The following is a 26,712-nucleotide window of genomic DNA, read 5'->3' as shown; positions in this document are numbered from 1 at the left end:
CTGATATTTGCACATCCCCGAGATCTCACTGTCCTCTCCCCAACATCCCACTGCCAACAGAGTTCGCTGGCACTGGGGAATGCTGCACTGCGCCGGTTCTTTCCCTTCCTTGGCGCAGGTCAGCCCGTGTTCAGGTCACAGCCCTTCCACTTTCTGGTGGTTCCAGCCCAACATTCAGTCTCTTCTTGCTCCTGGCCTGCTGTTCCTCCTCTCCCATCCGGCTCCTCCATCAGCACTTCACTCACCTCCTCCCCTCTGTGTGGAGCATGCTATGGGACCGTCACCTGCAAAGCGTCTGGAGGAGCAGCTCCACAGGGACGTCCTACAACTGTGTCTCTGGCCTCTGTCCCGAGCACCACGGGCATTCAGCAGCGTGCATGGCAGCCTGCAGCCAGGCTCACACAGGCAGTGACTGCGCGGTCTGTAGCAGTGTGCTCAGATCAGAGCTGCTGAGGAGCGCCGAACCCAAAGCTGCACAGCAGGGCTGCATGCTGCTACCTGAGCAGCACTGCCATGCACTGAGCTTCAAGGCATCCCCAGATGCAGACGTTTAAGAAAACACTGAAGAACGCAAAGTTGAACGACAGCACGAGATGGGGCTGCGCCTCCTTAGGGCCCAACGCAGCACAGGAGCTCAAGGAGGGAATTTGGAATGGAAACCCTCAGGTATGTTAAACAAAAATACTATTTACCATTCACTTACTAATCCTGACACTCCGGGGAAAAAAAACACCAAACTCCAATATTTGTTTAACGGGACTCAGCAGTTTTGGGTTTTGCCAATGGTGCCCAAAATAGTTCATGAGAAACAAGTGATCTTTCAGAGGATGCCCCCTCCCTCCAGCCACCCTTCTTAAAGGTCAGACAACAGCAGGGAATGCTCTGACCCCTCTCACAGCCACCAGTGTCCTCCTGCAGGCACGGTTAGCAATAACAAGCATTTTACCCAACCTGAGCTCGCTTTCACAGCCGTCATCCTCTTGCCCTGTTCAGAGGGCAGAGGACCAGGGGCAGGGATGTACCCTGGAGCCCTGCATGGTAAGCAGAGCTAGCAGGTCTGGCAGCACTTGTGCCTCCAAACACCAGGACAGGAATACATGTGGGTCTGCAGCTCAGGCTGAACCTCAGCTTATGTGAGTGAGTGCCACGGGTCCCAGCTGCCCTCCCTCCAGTGCCCCCAGCCTGTGTGAGCTCCAAGCAGAGCTGGGAACGAAGAGCTGTGCTCTGCCTGCCCCAAAACCCCGCAAGGGAGGGAGGGGGTGAGGGAGGCAGTCATAGGTCCCTATTCCATAATAGCACCAAGGGACCCACGTGGGTTTGGTGCTGCAGGACAGGCTGTGCCGGGCCGGGGAAGCCCTGGGATGCAGCTGCAGGTCCCCATCCCGCTGGGCTCCGGGGCTGCCCTGCTATGGCAACAGCACAGCTCATGCCACCCCAAAACCATGCACAGATTTGCTCTGGGTCCTACAAAAACACGACTGGACACACTGGACTCTGCCCAGGTAGGCATTCCATGGCCCAAACACGCTGGAAAAGAGGAGCCTTGTTGTCCCCACTCCCCTCCCACCCTCTCCCCCCTTCAGGCCTCCACATTTTCCACCCCATGAGTGCTTCAGCACAGGAAAATGTGAGGGCATGGAAAACCAAACCACTCCCAGCAGCCGTGCCACCGTCCTTCTCCTCACCCCCTTCTCCTTGCAGATCTCACACCCCCTGTGCCTGCATCCAGCCCTCCTCCAAGCAGTGACACCGCACCCCTCTGCTGTCCCTCCACAACCCATGGCTCAGAGGCTCTGTCCCCACGTCCCCAGCATGTGTTGCTGCCAGGAGTGGCTTTCAACACCCACTGAGGCTGTCCTGAAGGAGACTCAGACCCGACGCAGGGCAGGCAACAAGCACTCAGGAACGCTGGCTCGGCGCTGCCTGGAAAGCCCCTGTGATTCCTCCGGGTCTCCGTGGCACTCAGCACTTTCCCATTTGCCCTTCCAAGAGGCGGCCACACTTGAGGCTCACACTGGAAGCCCCTTCCCTGACAGCTCCCAAGGACGTCCTGCATTCCACCTCCATCCTCTCTGTGCTCACACACACAGCACACACAGCACCCCGCCTCACCCTGAGCCCCTGCGTGTGGGAAGCTCCGGCGTTTCCCCCTCACCCCACTGCGGGAAGGCAGAGCTGTAAATTTCACTTTTCCTGTCTCTGGCCAAGCCAGGCAGTGCGTCAAATGCTCCCCGTGCCAGGGCAGGGTCCCAGCTGCAGCTTTCAGCCCTGTTTTAAAGCAAATCCAGGCCCTCCATTTTCCCACTCACCTCAGATTTCTTGTCTGCAGCCCTGAACGCTTCCCTGGACCCCTCCTGTCTGCCCAGCGTGGCTCTCATGGCCTCTTCTGTAAGGATGTTCCTTAATGGGAGCAATGGAGAAGCTGGGTACACCGAACGAGAGGAGTGCAAGGAAAGGGGAGGGCAGAGCAGCAAAGCCCATGGAAGGCAGGTAAGTTTGATTTGCCCTTTCCAAAACACTTGAAAAGGAAAAAAAAAAAAGTCTGGGAGCTTTAGAGGGCCCATGCCTCCCTGCTGGTGGCCGGGGATGAGGACAGTCACACTCCAGACAACTGAGCTGCTGGGGCACCACACACCACAGCCTGCATCCCACCAGCCATACACAGCTGCTCTGAGCAGGTCCCCCCACCAGAGCAGCACCCCGTGTGCCTTTACACTCCCACACCTCATAGCCGAGCAGTGGATGAGCAACAGAAAGGTCCACACAGTGACCCAGGTGCAGCACCAGCAGCACTTCCACAGCTCCCCCACGTCTGACTGCAGCTTACCAAGGAGGGACACCCCGAAGTGCTACAGGCCCTCCAGCTCAGGGCCGTGCTGCCAGCGAGCACAAAGGGCTGGGCACAGCTCACCTGCAGCAGGCAGGGGCTCACCCTGCCACCACAGTGCCCATCACACACACCCGTGTCTGCAGAGGGATGGCTGTGATGACAGAGGTGTGCACACAGAGCTGCTTGAGAAACGGGGAGCTGCCCAGTCTCCCACCTTGCACAAGCAGAACTGCTCCCAAGGGCACCTTTTATCCACAATTTGCACCAACCAGTCTGACCCGCATGCAGGGAGCTCACTGTTTGTGTCAGCCACGAGACAGAGCAACAGGCAAACAGATGCTTGCTGAAACAACTGCTAATTGTTCCCAATTTCAGCCAGGTCTTGAATACTCATCAGTGCGTGGCACGATCCCTAATGTGTTTTGCAGGATGGCAAGGAATGATTGCAGCTGACCACAGGGAGGGAGCAGTGCTGCAGCTCCTGCAACGCTACTGAGGCAGAGGGGATCTGTGTTCACACCCCTCCTGGAACAGGAAAATGAGCTGCAGGAGGGCAGCTGCTCCGTGCTCCTCTGTGCTCTCATAGCAGCACCACAAGGGCTGTGTGAATTATGATTTGAATGTGTTCCAGGGAAGGAGGAAGGGTGCCAGAGGTCTGCAAGGATGCTGCTCCTCCCACCCGGCCCCCCCCAGCAGTAACACTGCAGCTCAGGGCAGCAGGACCCTTCCAGGGACACCCCAGGCTCACTAGGCTGCTGTGTGCGAGGATGCCCCTCCTGCAACTCGAGCACATCAGGCCCTGCTGCTGGCTGCAGAAGGGGGCAGTGGGGCTGCGTGCTCAGGCAGAGCTGCCCAGCCTACCTGGGGGAAATCTCCCCAACAACCAACCCTTGGTGGAGGCTGGATCCAAACTGGAGCTGCTGGTCTCTGGTGGTGGCAAACCCTCCAGGACAGCAACATGCTGCCGCCTGGGTTCACCCTCCTCTATGGGAGAGAAAGGGAACCCGAGGGAACAGCATGAAGCTGCCTCAGGACAGGTTCAGGTTGGGTGCTGGAAAAAGGTTCTTAACCTTTCTCTCTCCAGGGCAGCAGTCATGGCCCCAGGCCTGCTGGATTTTAAGGAGCGTTTGGACAAGACTCTCAGAAACGTGGTTTGAATTTTGGGTGGTTGTGTGTGGGGCGAGGAGTTGGATTCAGGGATCCCCAGGGATCTCTTCCTTCAGGCGATTCTATGGCTCCATGGGTGCTGGCCAGCCCTGGGCACCCCACAAGCCCAATATTAGCACCAGCCTTGGCCCTCAGAAGACCCACACTGAGGTCAGAGGGCTTTTCCCACAGGCAGGGAGCACACAGCCAGGGCAGAGGCCTGCTGAAGGACCAGAGACAGCGTGCCATGGGGCTGCACCCAGGGGGTCTCCCTGCAGACAGCACCGTCCGACAGCGCCTGCAGGCTGTGGCACTCGGGGCACGGTGAAAGAAAGGAATTTCTGTATAAATCCCATTTACCAGCGGGTTTCTCACTTCCCCTCCAGCAGACAATCCCAGCCCTCAGAGTGCTGCTGCATGAAGAGACCGTTTAATATATTTTTGGAAGAGAGGAAAAAAAACCCTCTCTCAAAAGAGCCTCTTTCAGCTAATAATGAAGTGAATAATATATTAAGAATGAAAACATATTCAGGGTAACTTACAGAGGGAGACAGAAAACCTTTTCATAACACCCTGGCCACAAACACAACTGCCAATTAAACCAGCTTCGTTCCCCAGCCTGTGCCAACACAAACTCAGGGCAGGGAGCTGGGTGCCCGCATGGCCCTGGCCAGGCAGCCCGTGCTGCTGAGTGGTTTCCAGGCCTGGCTGCTGAAATAAAAAGGGCTCAAGGCCTTAAGCAGCCCAGACTGGGGCTGCCCCGCACTACAGGGCTCACGGCTGAGCAGGGAACGGGCTGCAGTGATGGGCCACAGGGTGCTCAGTACATGGGAGTGTGCCTACTGTCCTTGGGAGCGTGCCACGCTGCAGGGCTGCTGCAGCAAACTGGGGTAGGGAGGTGCTGAGCAGAGGTCACCAGCCTGGGGCTGGCCACCAAGGCATGGCAGGAACATTGGACAGGTGATGGCCACACCTCAGCACTCTGTGTCCCCCCCAGTGCCCACCAGTGATGGGGAGATGTGCCTGCAGGGCTGAGCTTGGCGCCCCCATCACCACCAATGCCTGTGGGTTCCCACGTGCCCTCAACGTGCCGCCTCCAGTTCTGCCAATCCATGCTTTGTAGAGCTGTTATGGTTGGAAAAGACCAACCACCCACCTACCACCAGTACTGCCCACATCCCTCAGCGCCCCACCCCCACGGCTCTGGAACTCCTCCAGGGATGGTGACCCCACCACTCTGTGGGCAGTTGTGCCACTGCTTTTTGGAGAAGTTTTTCCTAATATCCATCCCTAACCTCCCTTGGTGCAATGTGAGGCCATCACCTCTCATCCTATCGCTGTCACCAGGGAGAAGAGGCCGACCCCCATCCCCACCACCTGCTTTCAGGCAGCTGCAGGCAGCAGTGATGCCTCCCCTGAGCTCTGCCCCACTCTGCCCCACCCCAGCTCCCCCAGCCGCTCCCATCAGACGCGTGCTCCACAGCCCTCACAGCTCCGTTCCTTCTCTGAACGCACTCCAGGGCCTCCACGTCTTTCTTGCAGTGAGAGCCCAGCACTGAACGCAGCACTGAACGCAGCCTCACCAGGGCCGGCACAGAGGGACGGGCAGCTCCTGCACCACCCCAAACGTGGCAGAGCTGTGTGCACAGCCCACACGTAGCAGCGCGGGGCCATCAACGCCACCGACACGCTCCAGGGTTAGAGCACTGACTGCCAGCACTGCAGGCAGCAGCAGGGGCACGGTGCCCACAGACAGCCTGGGAGCTGCATGGCACACGCAGGAGCAGGGGCTGTTACACACAGCTCACATCAGTTTGATCCTCACCTCGCAGCCCAAGAAACCAAAGAGACAGGGAGACGTGAGGGCACCCAGCATCTTGGGCTCAGATTAAAGCTGAGCACACCCAGGCTGGGAAAACATCATACAATATCAGATAATATTTTAATTGCTCGGCAAAGTTCAGAAGCTGCAAGTTGACATTAGATAAACCCAAACTGGAAATACAAGACCACTTCTGAGCTGTGAGAGGTAACCTGCCTTTGGAACGGTTCCTCCACCAAACACCCTGAAGATATTTGTCAAACTATTTAAAGAAAGGGGGGGGGAGAAGGGGGGAAAGTGGCTTTTGGGCCAAAAATAAATATTTCAGTAGCAAATTTCTCAAAGGCCCACATTTTCCCGTTAACAATCAGAAACTGTGTTTCTTTGTGGAAATTTTTCTGTTTTGCTCACGGACTTGTATTTCTGTTCTAATGCCAACTAAAGATGGTAACGCATTTTTGATCTTGCCCAGAGATGGAAAGTTTTATTCTTTTTCTTCAAGAGGAATAAAAGCAAAATAATAATAATAAAAAATATCAGCAAAGTCATTTTTCACATTCACCTTGCATAGAAAAATTGCAGAACTCCAAAATTCCCTTCAACAAACTTTAGCTGACAACTCAAAGTCTTTAATACCTCAGTAAACCAATCTTCAAGCTAGTGACAGCCTGCAGGTCAGATGCGGTGGGGCTGGGAGGTGGTGTGGGACCTGCAGTCCCCGTTGCTGCAGCACTGCAGCGTGCTCAGCTGGCAGCCAGCAGGAGCAGAGATTTGCAGGAATCCCTTTTGGGACACAGTGAGCAATCCCATCCAGGTCTACTTATGCATTTAAATGCCTGTGCCCTGGATGGTGCCTTTGGTGATGGGTTTTGTCCATACACGTTTGGGGAGCAGCGCGTTGTGCCTCCACCAGATCTCCCACTTATGCTGCTGTGCCAAGTTTCCATTTGCAAATCCGCTCCAATGGATGCCGCCCTCCCCCGACCCAGCAGCCCAAAGCCAGCAGCCAAGTGCCAAAACGTCAAGGCACGGCAACCTTGAGCTGGAGAACTCTGCCACACGTCTGCCCTCAGGTCTCCCATCTTATCCTGTCTGTCATGAAACACAATCCTCTGCTTCACACTGGAAACTGGCGTCAGCTTCCAACGCAAGGAAGCCAGTGGAGCAATCCGTGCAGAAAAGGACTACTATCCATGATAGAGCCCATCACAAACAAACCCCGGGATTCCCGCCGTGCTGCAGTATTACGAGGGAGGCATTGCCATCTAGTGTCGGCCCTGCAAAGAGGAACCAGCAAGGCGCTGGTGCTGGGAACCAAAAGGGGACGGGACACGGCAAGGCAAGGACAGCACACAGGGCTGCTGTGCCGTCTGTGCGCAGAGCAGCTGGAAGCACACACACGGCTACAGGAACCCAAACACAGGAAAGCAGCCACGCTTCTCCAGTGAAGCCCAGGCCTGTCACCTGCCTTCCACGCAACGCTTGCTTTTTTCAGTTGTGTGTTATCACTGCACATCAAAACTCCTGCAACGAGATGAAGCCCTGCACTCTATAATTAAGATAATTAGTATTATAGAACTCTCCTTCCCCTCCACCTTCCTGTTTATACTCTTGGAGGCTTTTGGAAAAAGCTGGTCTGACAAAAAGCAGTATTAATCAGATTGTTCTTAAGGAAACCAAAAGAAACCCAAAGCCCACGTTCCCCTTTGATCTGCTGTCCTCCCGCTAAGCAGTGCGGCAGGATCTGAGCACCCCTCTCAGAGATCAAGATGGTTCTCCAGAAGCACAGAGGACAACAACAGGCAGAGAGCTCCAAAGTGTGCTTGCAGGCTGCTGCCAGCTCAAGATTTCCCAACTGGTTTGTTTTTTTTTTTTTTCCTCTCCAGTATGTCCTACCAAGAGGGCATTTTATTTTAAGATACCATCAGAGCGTGGTGGTATTGAGTCCAAAAAGCCATAAAGATGTCGGCAGAACTGGGGAAAACAAGAGCACTTCAGACGTTTCTCTCCTGGCAAGAGGCCACCTTGGAACACACACTGACCACAGGCAACTCTCCCTGCCCTGCAAGTCAACAACAAGGCACTGAATTATGCTTAGAAGACATTATCCAAACTAGTCAAACACGGATGGGAGAAATCATTAAAACAGTGTTCCGAGTTACCGGGTTCCTTCTTTGCAGAATCCACGTGGCTTCTTGCAGCTTCTACACTGCCTTGCTGCCACCTCACCAAGAGGTTTTGCATTTATCAGCTCAGCCGTGCCTGCGTTCAGAGCGATGCAGGGGGAACACGGCGTGTTCTGCTCCGAAAGGAAACCAACTTGATCAACACTAGGAAAGTCAGCAATATTTGAAGGGGAAAAGATGGTATTCTGAGGTAATTTGAAATATAGTATTAACACTCACTGGAATGTTCAGCCAAAACAAAGAGCATAGCATGCTGTTGCCCAAGCAGTTAGCTACATTAACAAACTGGACTCTATTTCCAAATTCCAGTTCCTTACACTGAAAGAGACATTAATCACTCTTGCACAATAAACTGGCACAGGTCCTGCCAGCGCTAGTTCTCAGATCGGTTTATTTTCTCAGAACAAAAACAATATTAAACATAACCTTTTAAAGAACAATCTGTATAAGCAATACAAAACTCATGGCATCCTACTTGTACTTTCAGATTCCCTTAAAGCAGCCCATAATCTGCAAGAGGTGGGATGTCAGGAACGTTCAAGGAATGTTCATGGAAGAATAAAGGGCTCGGTTCTTCTACAAACAGCCCTGGAATTGCTAAATAAACCAACTTCAGGAAAACCACGCTGTGCACACACGAGGAGCTCCACGTCGTGCTTCTCCCAAAACACACAGATCCAACATCACACCCTCCACGTGCCCAGGGACAGGTCTCCTTTTCGCCCAAGGACCGTTCCTTTCGTCAGCTGGAGAAGTCCTAGGATAACAAAGGCTACAGTCATCATTCCCACAGGAAACGCTGTACGTGTTACTCCATTTTAGCAGCTCCAAACATTGCTAGCACGTCTCTACAGTGCCCCTGAAAGAGTCATCCAAGAGTTCTGTACATTAGTACAAGTGGATCAGGCACGGTGGCGTTCCCATAAAATTAATTCAACTTCCTCACTTTAGACCTGGAAGAAACTGAATGTTAAGTGATAAGAATTCAAAAACAGCAAGCTCACTGCAAAGAGCCCAGAAGGGCCCTTCAGGTCATCTCCCTTCCCGTACTGGGTGACCCATGATACACACTACTCTGCATTTTTCCAGCTGCCTTCTGAGAAGCCTGGTACCTGGATGTTTCCTCTTTGGTTTTGAGAAGCCAGTCCTCTTTCTCCCAGATTCACCCTTCCCCTCTGAGACTTCTATTGCTTCTCCCTGCACCTTCCTCCCTTGGTCAAATCATTCTTTGCAAGGGCCATTACCTCCAGGAGGCCCAGCCACAACATGACAGCATGTGCAGCGTGCCAAGGAACACAGTGCTCCCAGCATTTTGCTCTTTGCTAGCACCCCTCACCCACCACTCTCATTTGTATTTGGGTCTTTGCCAGCCCTGGAGTCCAGGCACACTCTAAGATGGCAGAGCCTGCCCCCAGAAAAGCCTCCATCTCTCACCTGCAGCTCCCACCCCACCCATCCAGCTCTTTAAGGTCACTGGAAGGAAAGCAGTATCTATGCACAGGTTTTCTCTGGATATAAGCCAGACCTACCCCTAAGCTGTGATTTTCTTTCCTCTGTATTTCAAAGGGGAACCTCTTGGGTTCAGTGCTCATCACTCAGATCTGCCTCACAGATGTGGCTACAATTCCACAGCACTGACCTTACTACCAAAAGCTCACCTGCTTCTCCAGTGCCTCTTCCAACCACCCTGTCCCTTTGCAGAGAGCCACAGCACCTCCTGCTCCCTGGCCTGAGATCACTCACAACAGAATCCTGACAAGTTCCCATGATTTGTCCAAGTGTAGATGATACTGAAACACTGCTGAGAAGTCAGATTCATCCCTCCAGCATTTATAGGTTGAACGGTGGAAGGAAAGGAAAAAATTAACACTAATAAAGCAAAATCCTTGGAACCTTCTCCATAAGGTAACTCGTTATCTGTTTCCTACAGAAGTCCTGAGAGTCACCAGGAAGATGCACATCCCCACCACCTTTCAGTTCAAGAATACTGGCAGCCCAGTCCAACTTCTGCTGCTTTCTCAGGAGCTACAGCTTCTTGAGCTTGTTCAGCCAGCTCAGCTGCAACGGTGATGTCTGCAAATTAAAATCAAGTTACTAGCAGCAAAAAAAGGAAGCCTGCTCCTGAGGGGATATCAGCTTACAGAGTGCTAACCAGAAGGCTAAAAAGCAGTGACAGGAAAACAGACATTTACCTGCTAAAAGATGAGAAGGCAAAACACCACACGATGCTCAAAATACAGACCTCACTTTATATTCTTGGAAAGCAACTATTTTGCTCTTGCACCACAGTATCACAGGACAGTTAAGACTGCAAGGAATTGGTCTCCAGTCCATAACATGTTCATAGCAGAGTGAGCTGTGAGATTGATTGGGTTACCCATTTTACCCCAACGACCTTGAAGAATCCAGGCTTCATTCAGCCAGTATGCTCAGAGCCCATGGCTCACATGACCCAGCCAGAAAAGAGTCCACCCCTATCTGAGGCTGCCCCCAAATACACCTTGGGATAACAAAAGGATCATGGAGTCACAAGGTTGGAAATGACCTGCAAGATCACCTAGTCACATAGAACAGCGAAGCAACTTTCAAGACTGTCAGAAATACACCAGCAGTAGATTGCTAGCCTAGCACAAAATAGGATTCACAGCATCAAGAAACAGCCACCACCATCGCAGTCACCACCCTGGTTCACTCATACTCATGAAATCCCATGTTACAGCCCCATTTTTATCACCAAACCTTCCAAAAATCAAGAGCTTGCTGTGAGCAGCTTGTGTTACACCCAGCTTTGGGCTGGCAAGCTCCATCAAGCACCTACCCTAACCAGGAGAATGGGGAGACAAAGTTTATTCAGAAAGAGAACTACTAGAGGGCCCTGCAACTGATCTTCGCTTTGAAAATTGAAGAGATAAAAATGCTGAAGTCATTTCTCCATTTCACAGCAGAGTTGTAGCAACTAGGATAAGGAAAGAAAGGTTTCTCACGTGAACAAAATTCCTTAACTTGAGCTGTGGCATCCTCTGCTTTATTAGAGAAAAGCATCTTTGCTCCTGTTAAAATGCAACCGACTGCTCTGCTACTTGTCAGTCTAATACTGTACCCACACAGCACATCCTTTCATGTGTCCCTGATAGGCATACTTAGAAGATAATCACTTGATGTTTCCGCAGGCTGTTAGTTGTGGTTGGGGTGTGTAGCTGGGTCTAAAACCTACAGCTACTGAGATTTCCTGTGCACCAGGAAAAACAAAGGATCAAACTGCCAGGCTGCTGGTTTCACGGCTGCTATTTGAAGCAGTAAGAGTCTTTACACGGAGCTAATTAAAAATATGTATATATATTCAATCTGAAAGCCTAAAGCCATCTCAAGGAGCGTTTGATCAGTTCACCTCTTCCATGTGCACCTGATGGCGACGCAGCCAGAAGAGGAGCGGAAGGGAAGCGCTCAGCCCTGGAGACGCAGGGCACTGGGCGGCGTTCAAAGCCCCCACGGCTCCTGCAGGTAGAGGAGCCGCACGCTGCAAGCAGGGCTCCGCTCCAACGTTTGTTTCCTTCCCTTAAAAGCAGGTTGGCAGCAGCTCAGCCACACGCAGCAGAAACGCAGGCGCTCGCTTTGAAGTTCAGACAGAAGTCTGTCGCTACCAGCTATTTTAATTCATGCTTGGGAAAGACAAGGCAGCTGAGCATCGATTTACAGCAAACAACATGCCAGGTCACAGGTCATTCATAATCACAATCGCCTTTACTCTGCATCAAAGCCATAATTAACTGTTAATGTTTAACTAAGGCTTTAAAATTTGTTTAAGCTGCTTTCTTGCATAAAGCACCGTGGCTATCTCCTTCCCAGCTGAGTCTCCAGAAGAGCTGTATGAAAGCACTGTGTAGGCACCAAGCACAGCAGGCAATATTTATGCCAAAGCATGGGGAGGCTGGGAAGAAGCTCCCACCAGTTCAGCCCCTGGGAAACCCACACTTTGAAGCAGCAGCTCCTAACTGTGCTCATAACCCCAGTGCAGCAGCAGCTCCTAACTCCTAACTCATAACCCCAGTGAGAAGGCACTTCTCAAGAGAAGCAGTCGAGTCGTCAGCTTTGTGGAGGGCAGACAGGCCGGGAGGTTGGTCTGGCTGATCCATCCCAGAGCCAGCAGCTACCTGCAGAGAAATGCAGCCTCCAGGTGCTGCCAACACAAAGCAGAACATCTCACTTTCAGCACTTCAGCTCAAACTTTGTGGTTGCTACAGGGAAGAAAGGAAAGCTTGACTTGTTAATCGGGAAGACAGCATGTCTTAACTCCAGCACTCTGGAAGAGCACGTTACACGCTCACTTTTGGAGCATGGATCAGCAAAGAAGCTAAAACCTTCTTGAACAGCAATTGCCTGAGAAGTGCACTTCATTCAAGACCTGACAAGTCCAAAAAGAACTGCCACTCCGAAATGACAGCCTGGAGGAAAACGGCTGCCACCGAGAGGTGAACGAGCTCCTTCTGAAAAGCATCATGCGGAGCCCACAAGAGGTTACTGACATGCTGCAGCTCTTCTGAAGGCAAGAACAAAGCCTAGCTACAGCCTGCTTGCTATCAGCCCGCTGATAACAGGATGTGCTGGGCAACCCACCCTGATAGGACGAGAAGAAAGGGCCATCTACACCACCAGGCTATCATGGTTTGTCAGGACAATTATTAGAGGGAATGCCACACATCACCATCACTGGCGCATTCAGCACGCCTTCAGAAAGTTACCTAATTAGGACACCACTTCTCTTCTGTCTGTGCAAGCAGTTCTGCAGTCAGCCATACACCATTTGCCTCACTCAGATGTAATGTAGGGATGTCCAGCTGTTGGTGCTTCAAGTGGACTCACTTTCACAGCCAAGTGAAGCCTACCTTCAGGTAGCACACGAGCGTGCAGAAGCTCAGAGACTCTCCAGGTCGTGAAGAGAAAGACAAGAGAAGACCCCAGCAGTTGCCTGGAACAGCCCACTACAGGTGCAAGCGATGTCAGCACTCAAGGGTGAGGGTACAAGAAGATTCTCTATTCCTTGTTTGTATAATAAAGCCATACAAACCTCCGGTGTCAACTGAACATCTGTGCTTATGCATTTTTTTCCCCTTAGGATATGTGTTTTGCTAGCTGATCCATTATAATCCTCAGCTCTGCAAAGGATCCACCATGAGTCTCCAGCACAGCGTGTAGACAGAGAGAGAGTTCAGTGGAAGGAAGAATTAAGCAGACTGTTAGCAACATTTGACTTCAGAGAGATTGAATACTGATGACCTGAATCTAAGGTGCCAGAGAGAGGGTCTGTCAAGTCTGCTCAGACCTACTGTGTGCCAAGGAATCCTAACGCAAAGAAGTGCAGGAAGAGAAGCACTTTCCCAAGCATTTCCAAAAAAAGGAAACCCCTTCAAACAGCACCCAGACAGAGCAACAACACTTCCTCAGAGAGCAAGATGTCTCATAAGAGGGGCAATTACAAGAGGGTGAAAGGAAGGGATGAACTCTTCAACACCTACTTGTGACTTAGGAAGGACTTAATTTAGCAAATCCGGGCTGAAACTGTTCCTTACAGTAGCTCCCAGTCCTTCAAAAGCTCAAATTTTCATGTCAATAATGCTCAGCATTCTGTCAAATCACCAGTCCCCTGATAAAGCAGTGTGGGCACTGGGACAGGCACATGAAGGTCACGTTTCCCTTACTGCAAATAACTCTGCAGATCTGCAAACTGACTCACAGTAGAGCCAAGGCACTCCTAGTGTCTTAAGCAAACAGCCCTCCCAAAAGCAAAAAAACACTTCGGGGGGCCTTCAGCATTGCAGCCATCTGGACAATAAAAGTTTGTAGCTTCATTTAAACACATTAAACACTGTGTTTGTGGAATAAGCCTGTAATACTCGGAAGGCTACTAACAGATAAATACATCAGCCATCATTGTGTGGTGTGCACCACTATCATCTGAAGGCTTTTTTCCCCCTTCTCTTGTATTGGAATTACCCTCTGCTGCACTGTGAGCCCCACCAGTCCTGAGACAGTGGGACACCAGTGACAGCAACCTGCCCTGGTGCAGGCAGCACATGTGGGTACAGCAGCACAGCCACGCAGAGGATTAAGCCCCTTTGTGTTTCTGCTCAGGATAACTTACCACTGAACTACAAAAGGAGTGAAAAGCATCCTCTGAGCTCAGATCTCCACACCCAAATGCTTCTCCAAGAAACCAGACTAGAAGAACAGCACACAAGAGAATATGGAAAAGGATCCTTTGTTTTGCTGTCTAAGGCTGCGCATGACACATTTAAATCCCCAGATGTAAGATTAAAAGAAACAGATAGGATAAAGATGTGTCTGAAGTGCTCCAGATCAGCAGGGCTGGTAGCCAGGCATGCCAGCTGTGCCTGTATGGGATGGCAAGAGCCCAGGGAGAGCTGCTACAAGGACTAAGTGGCACTGGGGGCTTCTGTGCCTCAACAACAGCACAATTAAGCAGTAATCTGACCTCAGGCACGAGTCACTGGCACCTGCAGCAGGCTGCCATCCAAAATCTGTTTCTTCGGTTGCTAATTGCTTTAGGTAGGTTTATCCTATTTGCCTTTATACTCGCCACGGTAACAAGACGTTTTTACTCGTGCTTTGTACAACTGAAACATGAGAGGTAGAGAAAGGAGACTTTAAAAGTCATGTTTCATAGATGCAGTTATTTTAAGCTCCTCCATCTCCTTGCTGCTGGAATTGAAGGGCACTAACTCTGAAGATTCTGCAAAAATAAAATTTCCTGTGTAAAGACATTCACATCCTACACATTGTCCATTCTCTTCGAACTTTAACTCCATGATAAATATGATGAAAAGAACCCAGCACCTTTTTCACTATCCACTGATTTGTAACAGCAGCAGACAATTTAGTGCGTTTTATCTTCCTGCTGCTGGCTAAAGTAATAAAAAAAGAAGTGCAGAATGGGAATATCCAGCAGGGCTCAGCCATCCCTTTCTAGAGTAAGTGTGCAGAGCAGATAGACAGGAGCTTGAGGAGCACAGCCATGCGTTCCTTCCTACCTTACCAGGTGGCCCAGGGTCGAGCACACACAGGGAAACACCAGGCTTTAGATGCTCACAAAGTTTCAGGGCAGACAGCGCTGGGCTGGGCTTGAGGCACCGTTCTGTAGAGGCTGAATTTCACCACCTCACCTTGGAACATGGGCACAGCAGGGCACTGCAAGACACTGCCCAGGTCTTCCTGCCAGCACAGGCAACACCAACCCAGCACACCAAGTGCCCTCACCAAGGACCTCTGTAACCGAGCCCTCCTGTCCTGTCAGGGTTCAAAGAGCACAGGAGCACGCAGCTGTTTCCTTCTGGTCCCTGTCCTCTGTTCCCTCCACACCTTGTGCATGGAGCCAGTGGAATCATTTCCCCACTGCTGGTCTCTAGAAGAGGCCCAAGCATAGTGTGGTACCTCTCTGGGAGATGAGCATTACTGCAGATATAAACTGCAGAACTCCTCTGAAATTAAAAAAAGAAGAAGATGCTACAGGAAGGAAGACCCAACGGGGGTAAAAACCTCCAGACAAAACCCCCACCAAAGCATCCCAGAACACCCAACCACCTTTTTAAAGCTTTCCTCATCCCTCTGCTTAGCAAGGAGAATGCTCACTGAAGTCATCCTCCAAGCCTCTGCACTAGCTCCAGCTATGCTCAGCATAAAGCACTGCTTAACAGTTTCCTTTGCAGCACAGGACATCCCAGTGCTACAGTACTGTGTGTATTCTAGAGAAGCAAAATTGCTGTTTCTCTGCTGTTCAGCCTCACACAGTGGGCAAGGACAGTATCAGCAGGAGGCACATCTTAGATCTTCAGCTCTGTGATAGGGGAGAGCAGGAGGGGAAGGAGCAAGCTGCTGTCTGCTCAAAGTCTGGAGCCTCCCCAAGGCACGAGCTGCGACTCTATTATGCACACATGCCTCAGTTTATTTGCCAGTCTCTTTTAGACTATTAGGTCAGTTTAACTAGCAACTGCTGCTGATTTTTAAGTCCAATTATAGTCTCTTCTACCTGATGACACAGCCCCAGTTCTGCAGCCAATTCTCACCAATTAATGGCTTCAGAATTGCTAGATCCTGCTGTTCGCAGCAGTCTCAAGTTCGACCTCATAGTTTCCTGCCATAATTTCAGTATTGTTTGTTTTCACTGGAACATTTCCCCGTATGCTGTCAGCTACTGAGACCACTTCTCCTGTCTACTGGAATTCTGATACACATTAGAAGCACGCTTTCAGCCTTGGCCCACCTTTAATTAAAAGAAGTCTTTTTGGGATTAAACTCCCATAGACTTGCTATGAGGATGTAGTCATCTCCACAAAATCCGTACCCGCATCTCATGATTAAGTTCTCCTCATCTGGAAGGACCACAACTGCACAAAGACAAGTTCCATTATTTTGTGGCGTTTAAAAGCCTGTCACCAAAAGCCTGCGTTTTCCACCTCAACAAAGAAATCTACTGAGGCAGTGATCTCAGTCCATCCAGCTTAGGGTGCTCCAAAGGGGGCTTTCAGCCATGCCAGGTAACCTGGCTTGATTTATGCTGCACTACAGAAGATAGAGGCAAGCAAATAGCTCAGACCTGAAGAAGGGCAGGCATAAGACCCCAAAACACTGTGTTTGCAGGGGACTACTGAAGGAAAGATTTAAGAAAGTGTTCATATTTCTGATTCTACTGCTTAGTATTTGTGAATTCCCCTAGGAAGCATCACAGGTGGCCTCATTTCACCAAAGATGCTTCTTCTGACTTGAAACTCCACTAAAGAGGAAGAAAGTGTGCTCTGAGCAAGATGTAATTCCAGGAATAGACTCTACAGTGAGAGAGACAGAAATACTGGGCAGAGTGACTGTATTCAGGTGTGTCTGGTTCTGAGCAGTATTATGGAAAACACAGCAGAGCCCTGGATTACCCAGCACAGACGAATGAACCCATTTGTCCCTGAACCAAAGCAGCCACTGCAAATCTCACTGAAAAAAAAACAGCAAAGCCCCTCGGGTAGAAGAGCTGAGCCAGCAAAACACAGCAGGGAGTCAGGGGGAGCAAATGCCCAATTCCAGCTGTGAGTCATGTAGCTGGTAAGGTGGCTGTGGGGCCAGACCAACTCAGCACCACCTGCCAACCGCTGCACACAGAGGTTTTGCACCGACCATCAGACACCAGCTCCCAGCACAGCCCACTGCCCATCCGCTCACTGCACGGATCAAAGGCGGCTGCCAGAGCGACTGAGAACAGCTTGTGCCCTAAAATGAACTGGTGCAAACTTGTCAGAAAACACTAAGGAATGTTCTGCCTCAGTTCTGGATAGTTAGCTGTGCCTTTGGAGCAGGAGCTGCTGTGCTCCTCTCTGAATACGTAATGACTTTTTTTTTCTCCAGCAAAAGAGATTTTTCTCACAAGGAATTAACAGCGGATTGTTATGTAGGTCTCAGTGATGTAAATTTGTCTGGAAGACTAAAAAAACCAAAATGCTTCAACTAAACTTAATTTCAAAGGCCAGCAATCTGACTGACAGCTGTCACACAGCTGTGAAAGGAGGCGGAGCTCCAGGGAAGGGCTGCATCAGCAGAAGCCATGGAGAAAATCTGCCTGATGGGCACATCGGCTTCATCTTTAAGCTTCCCTTTTGCCTTTCCCCATCTCTGCAAGTCCTGCAGGCCTTCACACTGCAAGTATCTACAGAATCTCTAGAATTCTGAGTCTCCCTGCCAAACCCACGCTGTTGGCTTCCTGCACAAATCAGGCATAGCCCCCCATCCCAAAGCACAGCCTGGGGCGGTGCAGAGATGACAGTCTCATCCCCAACCCATAGCAGAATGATCTGTGCTCTGAGGCAGCTCGCAACAAGCAGCCACGAGTGGAGGGCAGGAGAGAGAGGGCTGCAGCAAGGAGCACATCCAGCTGGGAGGGGATGCACTGCTTTGGGAAGCAGCCGCTCGGTCAGACCTCTCCCTCAAATACTGGGTGGCTTCCTCGCAGCCACAGACAAGAGAAAGAGCTGACCTTCAAACAGCACAGCTGCATCCTGCGCTCAGCGCTGCCAGTGATGGAAAAGCTGCTCATACTCATTTTCAGAAGGAAGAAGGATACTGCCTGCATTGTTTGAGATGGAATGGCAGCCACCTCTGACGGCCCCGAGCTGCTGATGCCTTCTGACAGAAGGCTGCTGTCATTTTCCACAACCCTCTCCCTAGGGCTCACCCCGAGGCGAGAGACCAGCGCAGACTTCCAGTCCCCCCTGCACCCCCTCCAAAGGTTTTGACAAAAAAAAAAAAAGAAAAAACCCAATGATCAAAGAGCCTTTGTGCATTTATAAACCTGTCAATTTTGCTTGAGGATTTAAGGCTTTTTAAAGAGTCCAAAACACCTATTTGAAATATTCTATACAAACAGGTTTTTTTAATATTAAAAAAAAAAAAAAAAAAAAAAAAAAAAAAAAAAAAAATCAAAAAAGCAAAACCCAGAAATAAAATATTTAGGTTTTTCTGAAGTAAGGCATTCCAACAGCTCCAGACAGGAGTGCTGGAGGGGAGGAGGAAATCCAATTTTTAAGTTTGACAGGAACAATTTTTTTTTTTGTTTCTTTTAATTGGCAGAGAAACAAGACTACACAGCTATTTCTGCCCCTGGCTCTGACAAGGAATAACTGGGATGAGCAGCACAGGAAACGAAAAAAAAATAAACTTACTCAAGTGCTGCCAGTTTCAGGTTCCCGTCCCATTCTAGCCTGCCTGGCAGAAAGGATCCCCCAAGCACACGGTACAGTTGGGTTTCACACTGCCATCCTGCCCCTTCCCCTCTCTGTGTTCTCATTAACTTGTATTATGCCTCCAAAATCCTCCTACACAGAAGAAAAGTGTGTTCCCCACCACAAAACCCAGCCCAAGAATTGCATGGCTTTAGGAGACCTCAAACTTTTTCAGGAGCTGAGTACCTTTATTCCTGGTCACGAAGAAGAGTTGGGAGCAGCAAGCATTCGGCAGCACATTTTTTTCTCCTTGTCCAAGTAGTCTCTGTAGCAGCTGGAAAGTAGAGCACAAATATGGAGTTGAGAGCTGCAGACTGCCCATCAAACCATCAGCAGCACAGTCAGAAAAAAATACATACATGTTTAGACTTTCAAGGCAACTAGCCTAGTGCTGCTGGAAGAGGGAGCAGTTCCCCACCCCCCCTCCCCTTTTCTTTCTGCCATGACATGAATTTTGTCTTATCACCAGACCCTGAGCCTCTTCTCTGCTGGTATCTATTAGGTAGTAGGAGCATTTGACCTCTCAGATGCTTTCTGCAAGCATCTTTGCAAGCACAAGGTGATGCAGAACTCCCACCTGTACTCAAAGCCCTACTGTGGTGCCCATCATCTGCACCGTTCCTCATGCAAGCCATTACAGGGCCCAGCAGGACACAATGCAGGTGCTCCACTGTTCAGCAAACTACTGCTAATGGTGATCTACCACTGACCCCACAAATCCAGGCAGAGGACGTGGAAGGGACAGTAGGCTGCGTGTCCAGACTATGTAGACAGCAGGACAAATGCATCCTGCCAGCATCCCATTGACATGGCACAAGCTATGCAGACCACTCCATGTGAATCACTGCTTCTGGCAGCACCAGCAGTGGCAGCAAGCAGCACGGCATCCCTGCACCCCACACTCCACCTTGCAGGCAACGAAGCCTCACTGGTGAGGAATCTCTGAGCAGAAGGTGACTCAGCTCAGCACTGCCCCAGGGATCAATGGCTGCCCAAAAGACAGCTTTACTGCATCTGCTACCTTATATGGTCAAAAGCAAAGTTTTTGTTGCGACAGCAGAAACAGCAGAAGGTGGTGCTGGCTAATGCTCTCTCAGCCCCCCATGAACACTACCTGTGTGTCCACAACTTTGAAGGGTATCATTCAGTGAAACTTGAGCTCATGACATCTCTGCTGTGAAGTCCTGCAGGCAGATGTTGTTGTAAGTGCCCACAATAAGAAGATCAGTGATGTGCGCCTAGACTGGATGGCACATGCTCACAAGCCTACCAAAGCAGGAATCCAAGAATTCCTCACCCAGAGGCACAATTTCAAGCCAGATGTCAGAACAACTCTATGTTATTTCATATTTGATACAAACCATGTCCTCTAAAAAGTCACCAAAGGCAGCATCAGAATTTGTAGCACTGCAGCTGATACCGGACAAGTTCCATAAGGTCCTCGCCCAGGACTCTGCCTCTCTGGTGAAGGTGAACTTTGCCAAGAGCCCAGCTTAGCTGTTAGCAGGTACTTGCCAAAGTTCCGTTCACGCAGCTGAAGGTAGCTGTTGATTAACAAACAACATTCCTTTTTGCAAAGTTTAAGTGCATTCAGTAAGGAAGTAAAAAGCTCTTAAAACAGAATTTCAATTCATATGCAGTTCCTGAAGCATGTGTCAGATCACATCACAGGCTTTCACAAGCAAGGCAGTTTGGTAACGCTACAGAGATCCAGACTGAGCTACGTCATGACTAACAACACTCTGTACTGTTGGCTCCATCTATTTTATATTAATTCCATTTTTTGTCATTGTAAAAGCAAGAAATAGACCAATTTTAACTGGCAAAGCAGAAGCTCCAAGACAAGAGATGCTCAGTGCACACTCAGCTCACTGTAACACACGTTAGTAGTACCTGCTGCTGTCTCTAGACTCTGAGCTGACAAGCTTTCCTGCTGCTTCCCTGAAGGCAGAATGCCTTGTTGCTTCCTGGCAGAAGAAGCTCAATGATTAGCCAGACTTTTCTCCTACCAGCCAACATACTTGGAATGAATCTAAGAGAATGTTTGAGGCTTTTGGATCAGGTCTTCTTGCACTGTACCACAGGTCCTGGACACCACCCACAAACCAAGCCTCCAACTACTCCATCTACCCAGCCGTCCAGAACTCTGATAAGCAGGTGTTCACCTAGCAGTTTGGTAGCAAGGTACTGGGGACAAATGAGGTTCAATAGAAGTATTTTACTGCACATTTTCAGACCAGCAGCTAATTTTAATTTCAGGCTCTCCACATTTCTGATGTAACAGAACAAATTTGAAGACTTGGTTTCATCACAGGGTATTAAAGTCTACTCAGATATATAGGGCACGTGCAAGCCCAGCCATCTACCAGAATGTTACCAGGTGAAGATCCTTAGCCTACAGATTGGCTCGAGCCATATCAACTCCTCCTATTAGAGATGTTACTGCTCCCTACAAGCCTTATTGCCTAGGAGCAACACAAAAGAAGAGGGCTCCGATTCAGGGGCTGCTTTGGGAATCTCTGAAGCTGAGGACTTCCTCACATTCTGTGTCCGTGAACAGTGCCAGAAGTACAGCACACACTTATGGGAACCAGCTACTGCTTTTGCCAGTTTCAAGCAAAAGAACAGTGTGAGGATGGAGGCCAGTGTTAGTCATGTTTTCGTGGGGGCAGGGCATGACTAAGGCTGGTAGGATTGTGCTGTACTCAGTCTGTGGGCAAAGGGAAAGTCTGCCTTTGGGATTGCTCATCTGTTACCACCAAGGCAGCAAGAAATTCAATTTTAACATCTTCCCACAGATGGGAAGGTATTTGTAGCATTGTACAGCTAAGCACTTGCAGTGCAAAAAGGTGCTGTAATCAACTGACACATCATAAAGGAAATGAAAATCACGTATTAATTCAGAACACGATCTCGAGTGCTAGCCTACTCCTTGGGTTTGAGGCATCTCAGCAGCCCCCCACCTCCCTGCCATCAGCCTGACCCTCTTAACTCAGATGGAGAGGATCACACCCTCCCTCTGAGAAACCCTACGGAAAAAATGAACACAGCTTCTCACATATCACCTGCAACCACTCTGTGTGCAAAGCCTTGAGTCAGCCTTTCCCACAATAAAAGACGCTCTGCATTCTCCCAACACCTTTGGCTCTTGATTATTACTAATTTTTTAAACAAACACTAGAGTATTTTAGTAGTTTCCAGTGGATGTTTTCAGCATGTCTAAGCACGGCAGTGGAAGGGAGTTCTCACCTTGCCAGCTTTTTCAGTTCGTTGTTAATATCGTGGTTAAACGGCTCTATATGCTGAGCTCTGATCAGGAAGTCCCGAGCTTTTTCGTATTCTGCCATGCAGAGACAAGCCTGCCATTGAAAGAAGACAGATGCATTAAAAGATAAATATAGATTTGCTGCTGCTCTTCAGGACTGAGATATGTACAACTACAAACATTTCAGAGACAGATATGGGTATCTCAGGAATCCCTCGAGAGGAGATTTGTGTGACAGATTTACTGAGAAGCAGATTTTCAAATGCTGACAAATCACCTCAACTGCTGCAGGAGCTTAGGAGGTCTGGCCTAGAATTTAGTGGCTCTCCTCAGTTTATTACACGGCCAGTCAGACTGTCACAGCCAGTCATCACTGCTTGATGTGGCTACCAGAGGAATTTATCTTTGCCCACCTGGCCACACCTGAACAGCGCCTTGACATTTCTTTTGTCAATCTCCAAGGCTTTTTCCCCATACATCAGAGCTCGGGCAGGACATTCCAGCTTCAGGCAGGTAATCGAGAGATTCAGGAGCACCAGCAACTTGGAAGCATCAATCTGACACAGCTCTGCCTCGCTGGAAGGGCTGCGACCAAGGATGGAGTACGCCTGAGCAGACAGGGAAAAGAACTATCACACAACAAATCGACCATGAGAAACCCATCCCAATCAGCCAGCTGCATCCATGTTTCTCTTATTATTTTTAACTAGGTAATCAAACTCTTCAGTATACTGCACACCTATCAGCATGACTGCAGCAACCCATCAAGGAACTAGAAGGCAGCAAAGTAAAAAGGTACTCCCTACACAGGCTGTGGAGTCTCATCCCTGGAGATGTTCCTAGATGGACATGGTCCTGGGCAACCTGCTGCTTCAGCTGACCTTGAGCACAGGTTAGGCAAAATCCAGAGGCTTCTTCCAAACCCAAGTATTCTTGTTCCCAGCTGGGAGGCCAGAAGGGAGCAGGCCTGAAAGAAGGGCCTGCAGATTTCTGCCAGCTGTCCTCCTCTTTCATTTACTACTGCTGCTCATACAACAGCAAGCATCTCAGATCAGTTCTTAAATAATGAACTATGCCTGAATATATGACGAAGTTCTGTAATCTCTGAAGTGTATCTGTTACAGTGAGCTAGCACCAAATCACCACTTTGACAAGCCATGGGTGGAAAATACATTTCTTCTGGTGTCATACCCTCTTGTATCTGTCTTTGGCACCCTCAAAGCACTGCTTACGGAAGAGATAATTGCCAAACTCTCTCTCCACGTCTGCCACTTTCAACACCTTTTGTAGAGGAAACGTATCCTGCTGCTCCTGTATAAAGAAATACCTGAATTTCAGCTCAAGCAAAAAAAAAATCAAGCAGAGACAACAGGCAGAAGAGTCCTGCACCGTTGCCAAGGCCCTTCAGCATCCAGCCAGGTCACCAACACACAGCATTTCCCTTCTGCACTGCTGCTGTGCTGGTAACTCTTGGTAAGAAGTACTACAAAACAAGTAAGGAAGCAAAGGGACCCTGCAGGAAAAAAAGCAGGAATTTCTTCCTAAATTCTGCCCAACTCTCTCAACTGCTTAGCACAGAGCAGACAGCTAAGACAAAAACATATTCCTGGCACAACAGGGAAAGCTGAATTGCTGTAACAGCACCCTGGGTGGCTCCATGACCAGCCTGACAGAGCTCAGGACATCAATGCAGCAAAGAAGGAGCAAAAAAGAAAAAGAAAAAAAGAAGAGCAACAAAAAAGGGGCAGATTGTCCCCTGCATATTGAAGTTTGAATCAGCTCCCAGAAAGGGTGAGTTAGCAAATTAGGGCGTAAGCTCTCCCCCATGCAACAGATGGTTTGATCTCAGGCCTGGGTGTGGAAAAAGCAGCGTCTGCAAGGGCAGTGAGGGAATGAGGAGGGCCTCCATCCATCAGCATTGCAGCATGTGCCCCAGTCACTGACCCACAACTACAACCCAAAGCCTCTTACATGAAAAGGGAGAATTAACAATAACACGGTAACTCACCAGGGAGGAGGGAGGGCAGTGAAGGAGCACTTGGGAAAGCAGCCAAGAAGCAAAGACAAAGGGTGGGGGGCGGGGGACACTTTAATGCTCCAGACTTCACAAGGACTTTGTTTTTAAACAGACAGCTAGGTACTGTTCTGACACTGTGGAGAACTTCCAGGAAGCTGATGCCCTCTAGTGAAACCCTAAGGTTTCTGGTAAAGCTAAAAATAAATGCAACTTGTTTCACTGACTTCACTACGGTGCAGCAAACAAAGACAGCACCCAGCTCCTCGCCCTGCACTGGGTTGTAAACAGGGCAAGGCGTGCAGGATAAGCTTTAAAGGGCACATGCCTGCATCTGCACGGATCCAGCAGCCCAAGGTCTGGATAACTGTTCCTGCATTAAACAAACATATGTAACACATGATCCTCAGCAACTGAAGGGAAAGACAGCAAAGTTTATCTTCCAGGTTTTTTCCCCAAGCCTTATTAAAGCAACTCACAGCTGTCAACGCAAAGAACGTGTCGGAGTCAGCAGAGTCTAGGAAGTCTATCAGTTCCACTTCAAATAAGACCGTGGCATTTGGGGGGATCAGAGGAAGGCAACCCTGCTGGCCGTAGGCATAGTTTGGTGCGAAGATAAACCTTGCCACCTCTCCCTTCTTCATCGTGAGCACACCAATTTCCAGACCCCCCAGCGTAATGTCTGTCACAACAAGAAACAGAAGGTCAGGAGAATCCCAAACCCAGCATCCAATCTCCGGCTCCAAATTAGAATTTTCCTCTAGGCTTTAAGAGGAAATCCCAGGTAGCAGATCAATACAGCGGTGAGTTTCCCCACTGTTACAACTCAAGGCACACACTGCTGCACAACTCATCTCTGGATTAACGAGGCAATCTGCTGTGGGACAAGCACACAGCAAACATCCTCATCTCCTCTTGTTGTTAAATCACTCCCCTTGGGTGATTTAATAACACTGAGGTGAGAAACTGCTTCAGGACAGCAGCAGAAAGCACCCACACTGCCACCAACAGCATGGGCCCTGCTGCTCATTGCCAACACGTTGTGTGATCAGTTCTGGATTGACCTCCATCTACAAGGAGGAGGCTTTCTGATTCCATTCAGAAGCTTAAGAGATTTCAAGAAAATCCTCAAGATACCAAACAGCATTTAAATTCACATGCCTTAACAGATACTCATTATAGCCCTGAGAGATCCAGGACAAACCTACCTTCTCCAAGCTTCATCAGCCTCGGGAGCTTCTTGGTGCAGTTTGTGCAGAAGGGCTTATCCATATGCTCCAGATACCCAGAGTACTTCACTGCACGACCCAGAACAAGGAGCAGGTAGGAGAGAACAGCAAGATTTAGTTATTGTGTCTGGTAACAATGCTGTCACTAGCACTCTCACAGTCAGTTTTGCAACCATGCTTTCTTTTTTCTTTCCTGATGCTTTAAATAAAACAGCAGAGGGAGCACAAACCGCTAACAAAAACCTGGTCACATCAGCACCAGATAAAACAGCTGCTTGGAAGCCTTTATTCTTATCTAAACAAGAGATGCAATTTTGTGTCAAGAACTAGTGAGCTGCAGGCAGGAGGAGAATGGGAACTTAAGCCACAGAAATTAAAATGCCCCAGTTATCTGCAGAAGGACTTAACAAATTTATTCTCAAAGCACAGCTTGAGCTCTAGGAAAAAAAAAACAAAGGAGAAAATGTAGGCCTCGAGCTCCGCTATTGCCTGAGTGCTGCAGGGCCAACTCCAGTTGTCATTCATTTAGGAGAAAAACCATAACGAGCTTCCCCTGACACTCATCAGGCCCTTGCACAGGAACCGCTTCCAACTTAAACTTCTTTGTACTGTGAACACGGCTGGGTCCCGGAAGCCCCGCTCCGCTCCAGGTCAAGACGCCCTTCCGTTTAATCTGTCAGCTGCGAGAAGTGGCAGAGGCTGCCCCACGCACTGCAGAAACCAATAAGGCACAGCACAGCCCCGAAGCAGAAAGCCTCACTGCTGTATGCTGACAGCATCTGGAAGTTCGTCCGATCTGATGCCAACAGGGCGCTGCACAACGGGCTCCCGGGCCTGGCCAGGCGGCCCAGCCAACACGAGGCCCTACGGAGAGGTGGACAACGGCACCGGCAGCCTCCGAGGGCTCGGCTGCTCGTTCCTGTGCTATCGCAGGGCCAGACGGAGCGAGGAGCCCCGCGGGGCACCGCACCGCACCGCCACGCCCGGTCCGACCAGGACCGTACCCGCCACGGTGGCAGCCGGCGGCACGGGTTGCCCGGTGCCGGGCCGCAGCAGCTCCTTGAGCACCCCGCCGTCGCCGCTGATGTCCTGCAGGCCGCGGGCTCGCAGCGCACAGCGGAAACGAAAGGAGAGCGAGACCCCGCTCCCGTCCCGCGCCTCGCCGCCCGCCTCCATCGCCCGCCGCGCCTCGCGCCCGGTCCCGCCCCTCAGCTCCGCGCCAATCACCGCCCGCGCCGCGCCGCAGCCTCGGCCAATCGCGCTCCGAGGAGCGCCCGCTTTCCGCCTCGCCGCTAAAAAGCCACGCGCCGGCGCCTCGGGAGGGAGAGCGCGCCTCTGCGCGGCTCCTGGCCAATGGGAGGCGGGAGCGGGAGCGGCGCGAGGTTCGCGGTGCATTCTGGGGAATGGAGTCCCGCCGGGGCCGCGCTCGGGTCGCGGAGCTCACGGTC

The 26,712-nt window shown here is 50.3% G+C and overlaps 1 protein-coding gene across 2 annotated transcripts; it reads right to left on the bottom strand.

Annotated features, from left to right (window-relative positions):
- Positions 1-7,657: 7,657 nt before the first annotated feature.
- Positions 7,658-26,489, bottom strand: FKBP6 (FKBP prolyl isomerase family member 6 (inactive)). 2 transcript variants are annotated; one of them, XM_052689060.1, is made up of 8 exons: positions 26,269-26,489; positions 25,244-25,333; positions 24,515-24,717; positions 23,213-23,332; positions 22,435-22,650; positions 22,006-22,115; positions 18,943-19,030; positions 7,658-8,741 (listed from the first exon to the last, which is right to left on the bottom strand). In XM_052689060.1, the coding sequence occupies exons 1-7, from the start codon at positions 26,438-26,440 to the stop codon at positions 18,955-18,957; spliced, it is 987 nt and encodes a 328-aa protein (XP_052545020.1). In that variant the 5' UTR covers positions 26,441-26,489; the 3' UTR covers positions 7,658-8,741; positions 18,943-18,954. The 2 variants fall into 2 exon arrangements, with proteins under 2 accessions (XP_052545020.1, XP_052545021.1); XM_052689061.1 differs by having other exon boundaries at positions 22,435-22,629; positions 26,269-26,486.
- Positions 26,490-26,712: the final 223 nt, after the last annotated feature.

Source organism: Tympanuchus pallidicinctus, unplaced genomic scaffold (assembly GCF_026119805.1).
Source record: "Tympanuchus pallidicinctus isolate F22 unplaced genomic scaffold, pur_lepc_1.0 scaffold24, whole genome shotgun sequence".
Lineage (NCBI taxonomy): Eukaryota > Metazoa > Chordata > Aves > Galliformes > Phasianidae > Tympanuchus > Tympanuchus pallidicinctus.
Note: the sequence above shows the minus strand (reverse complement) of the source record. Positions and strands in the feature narration are given on the sequence as shown.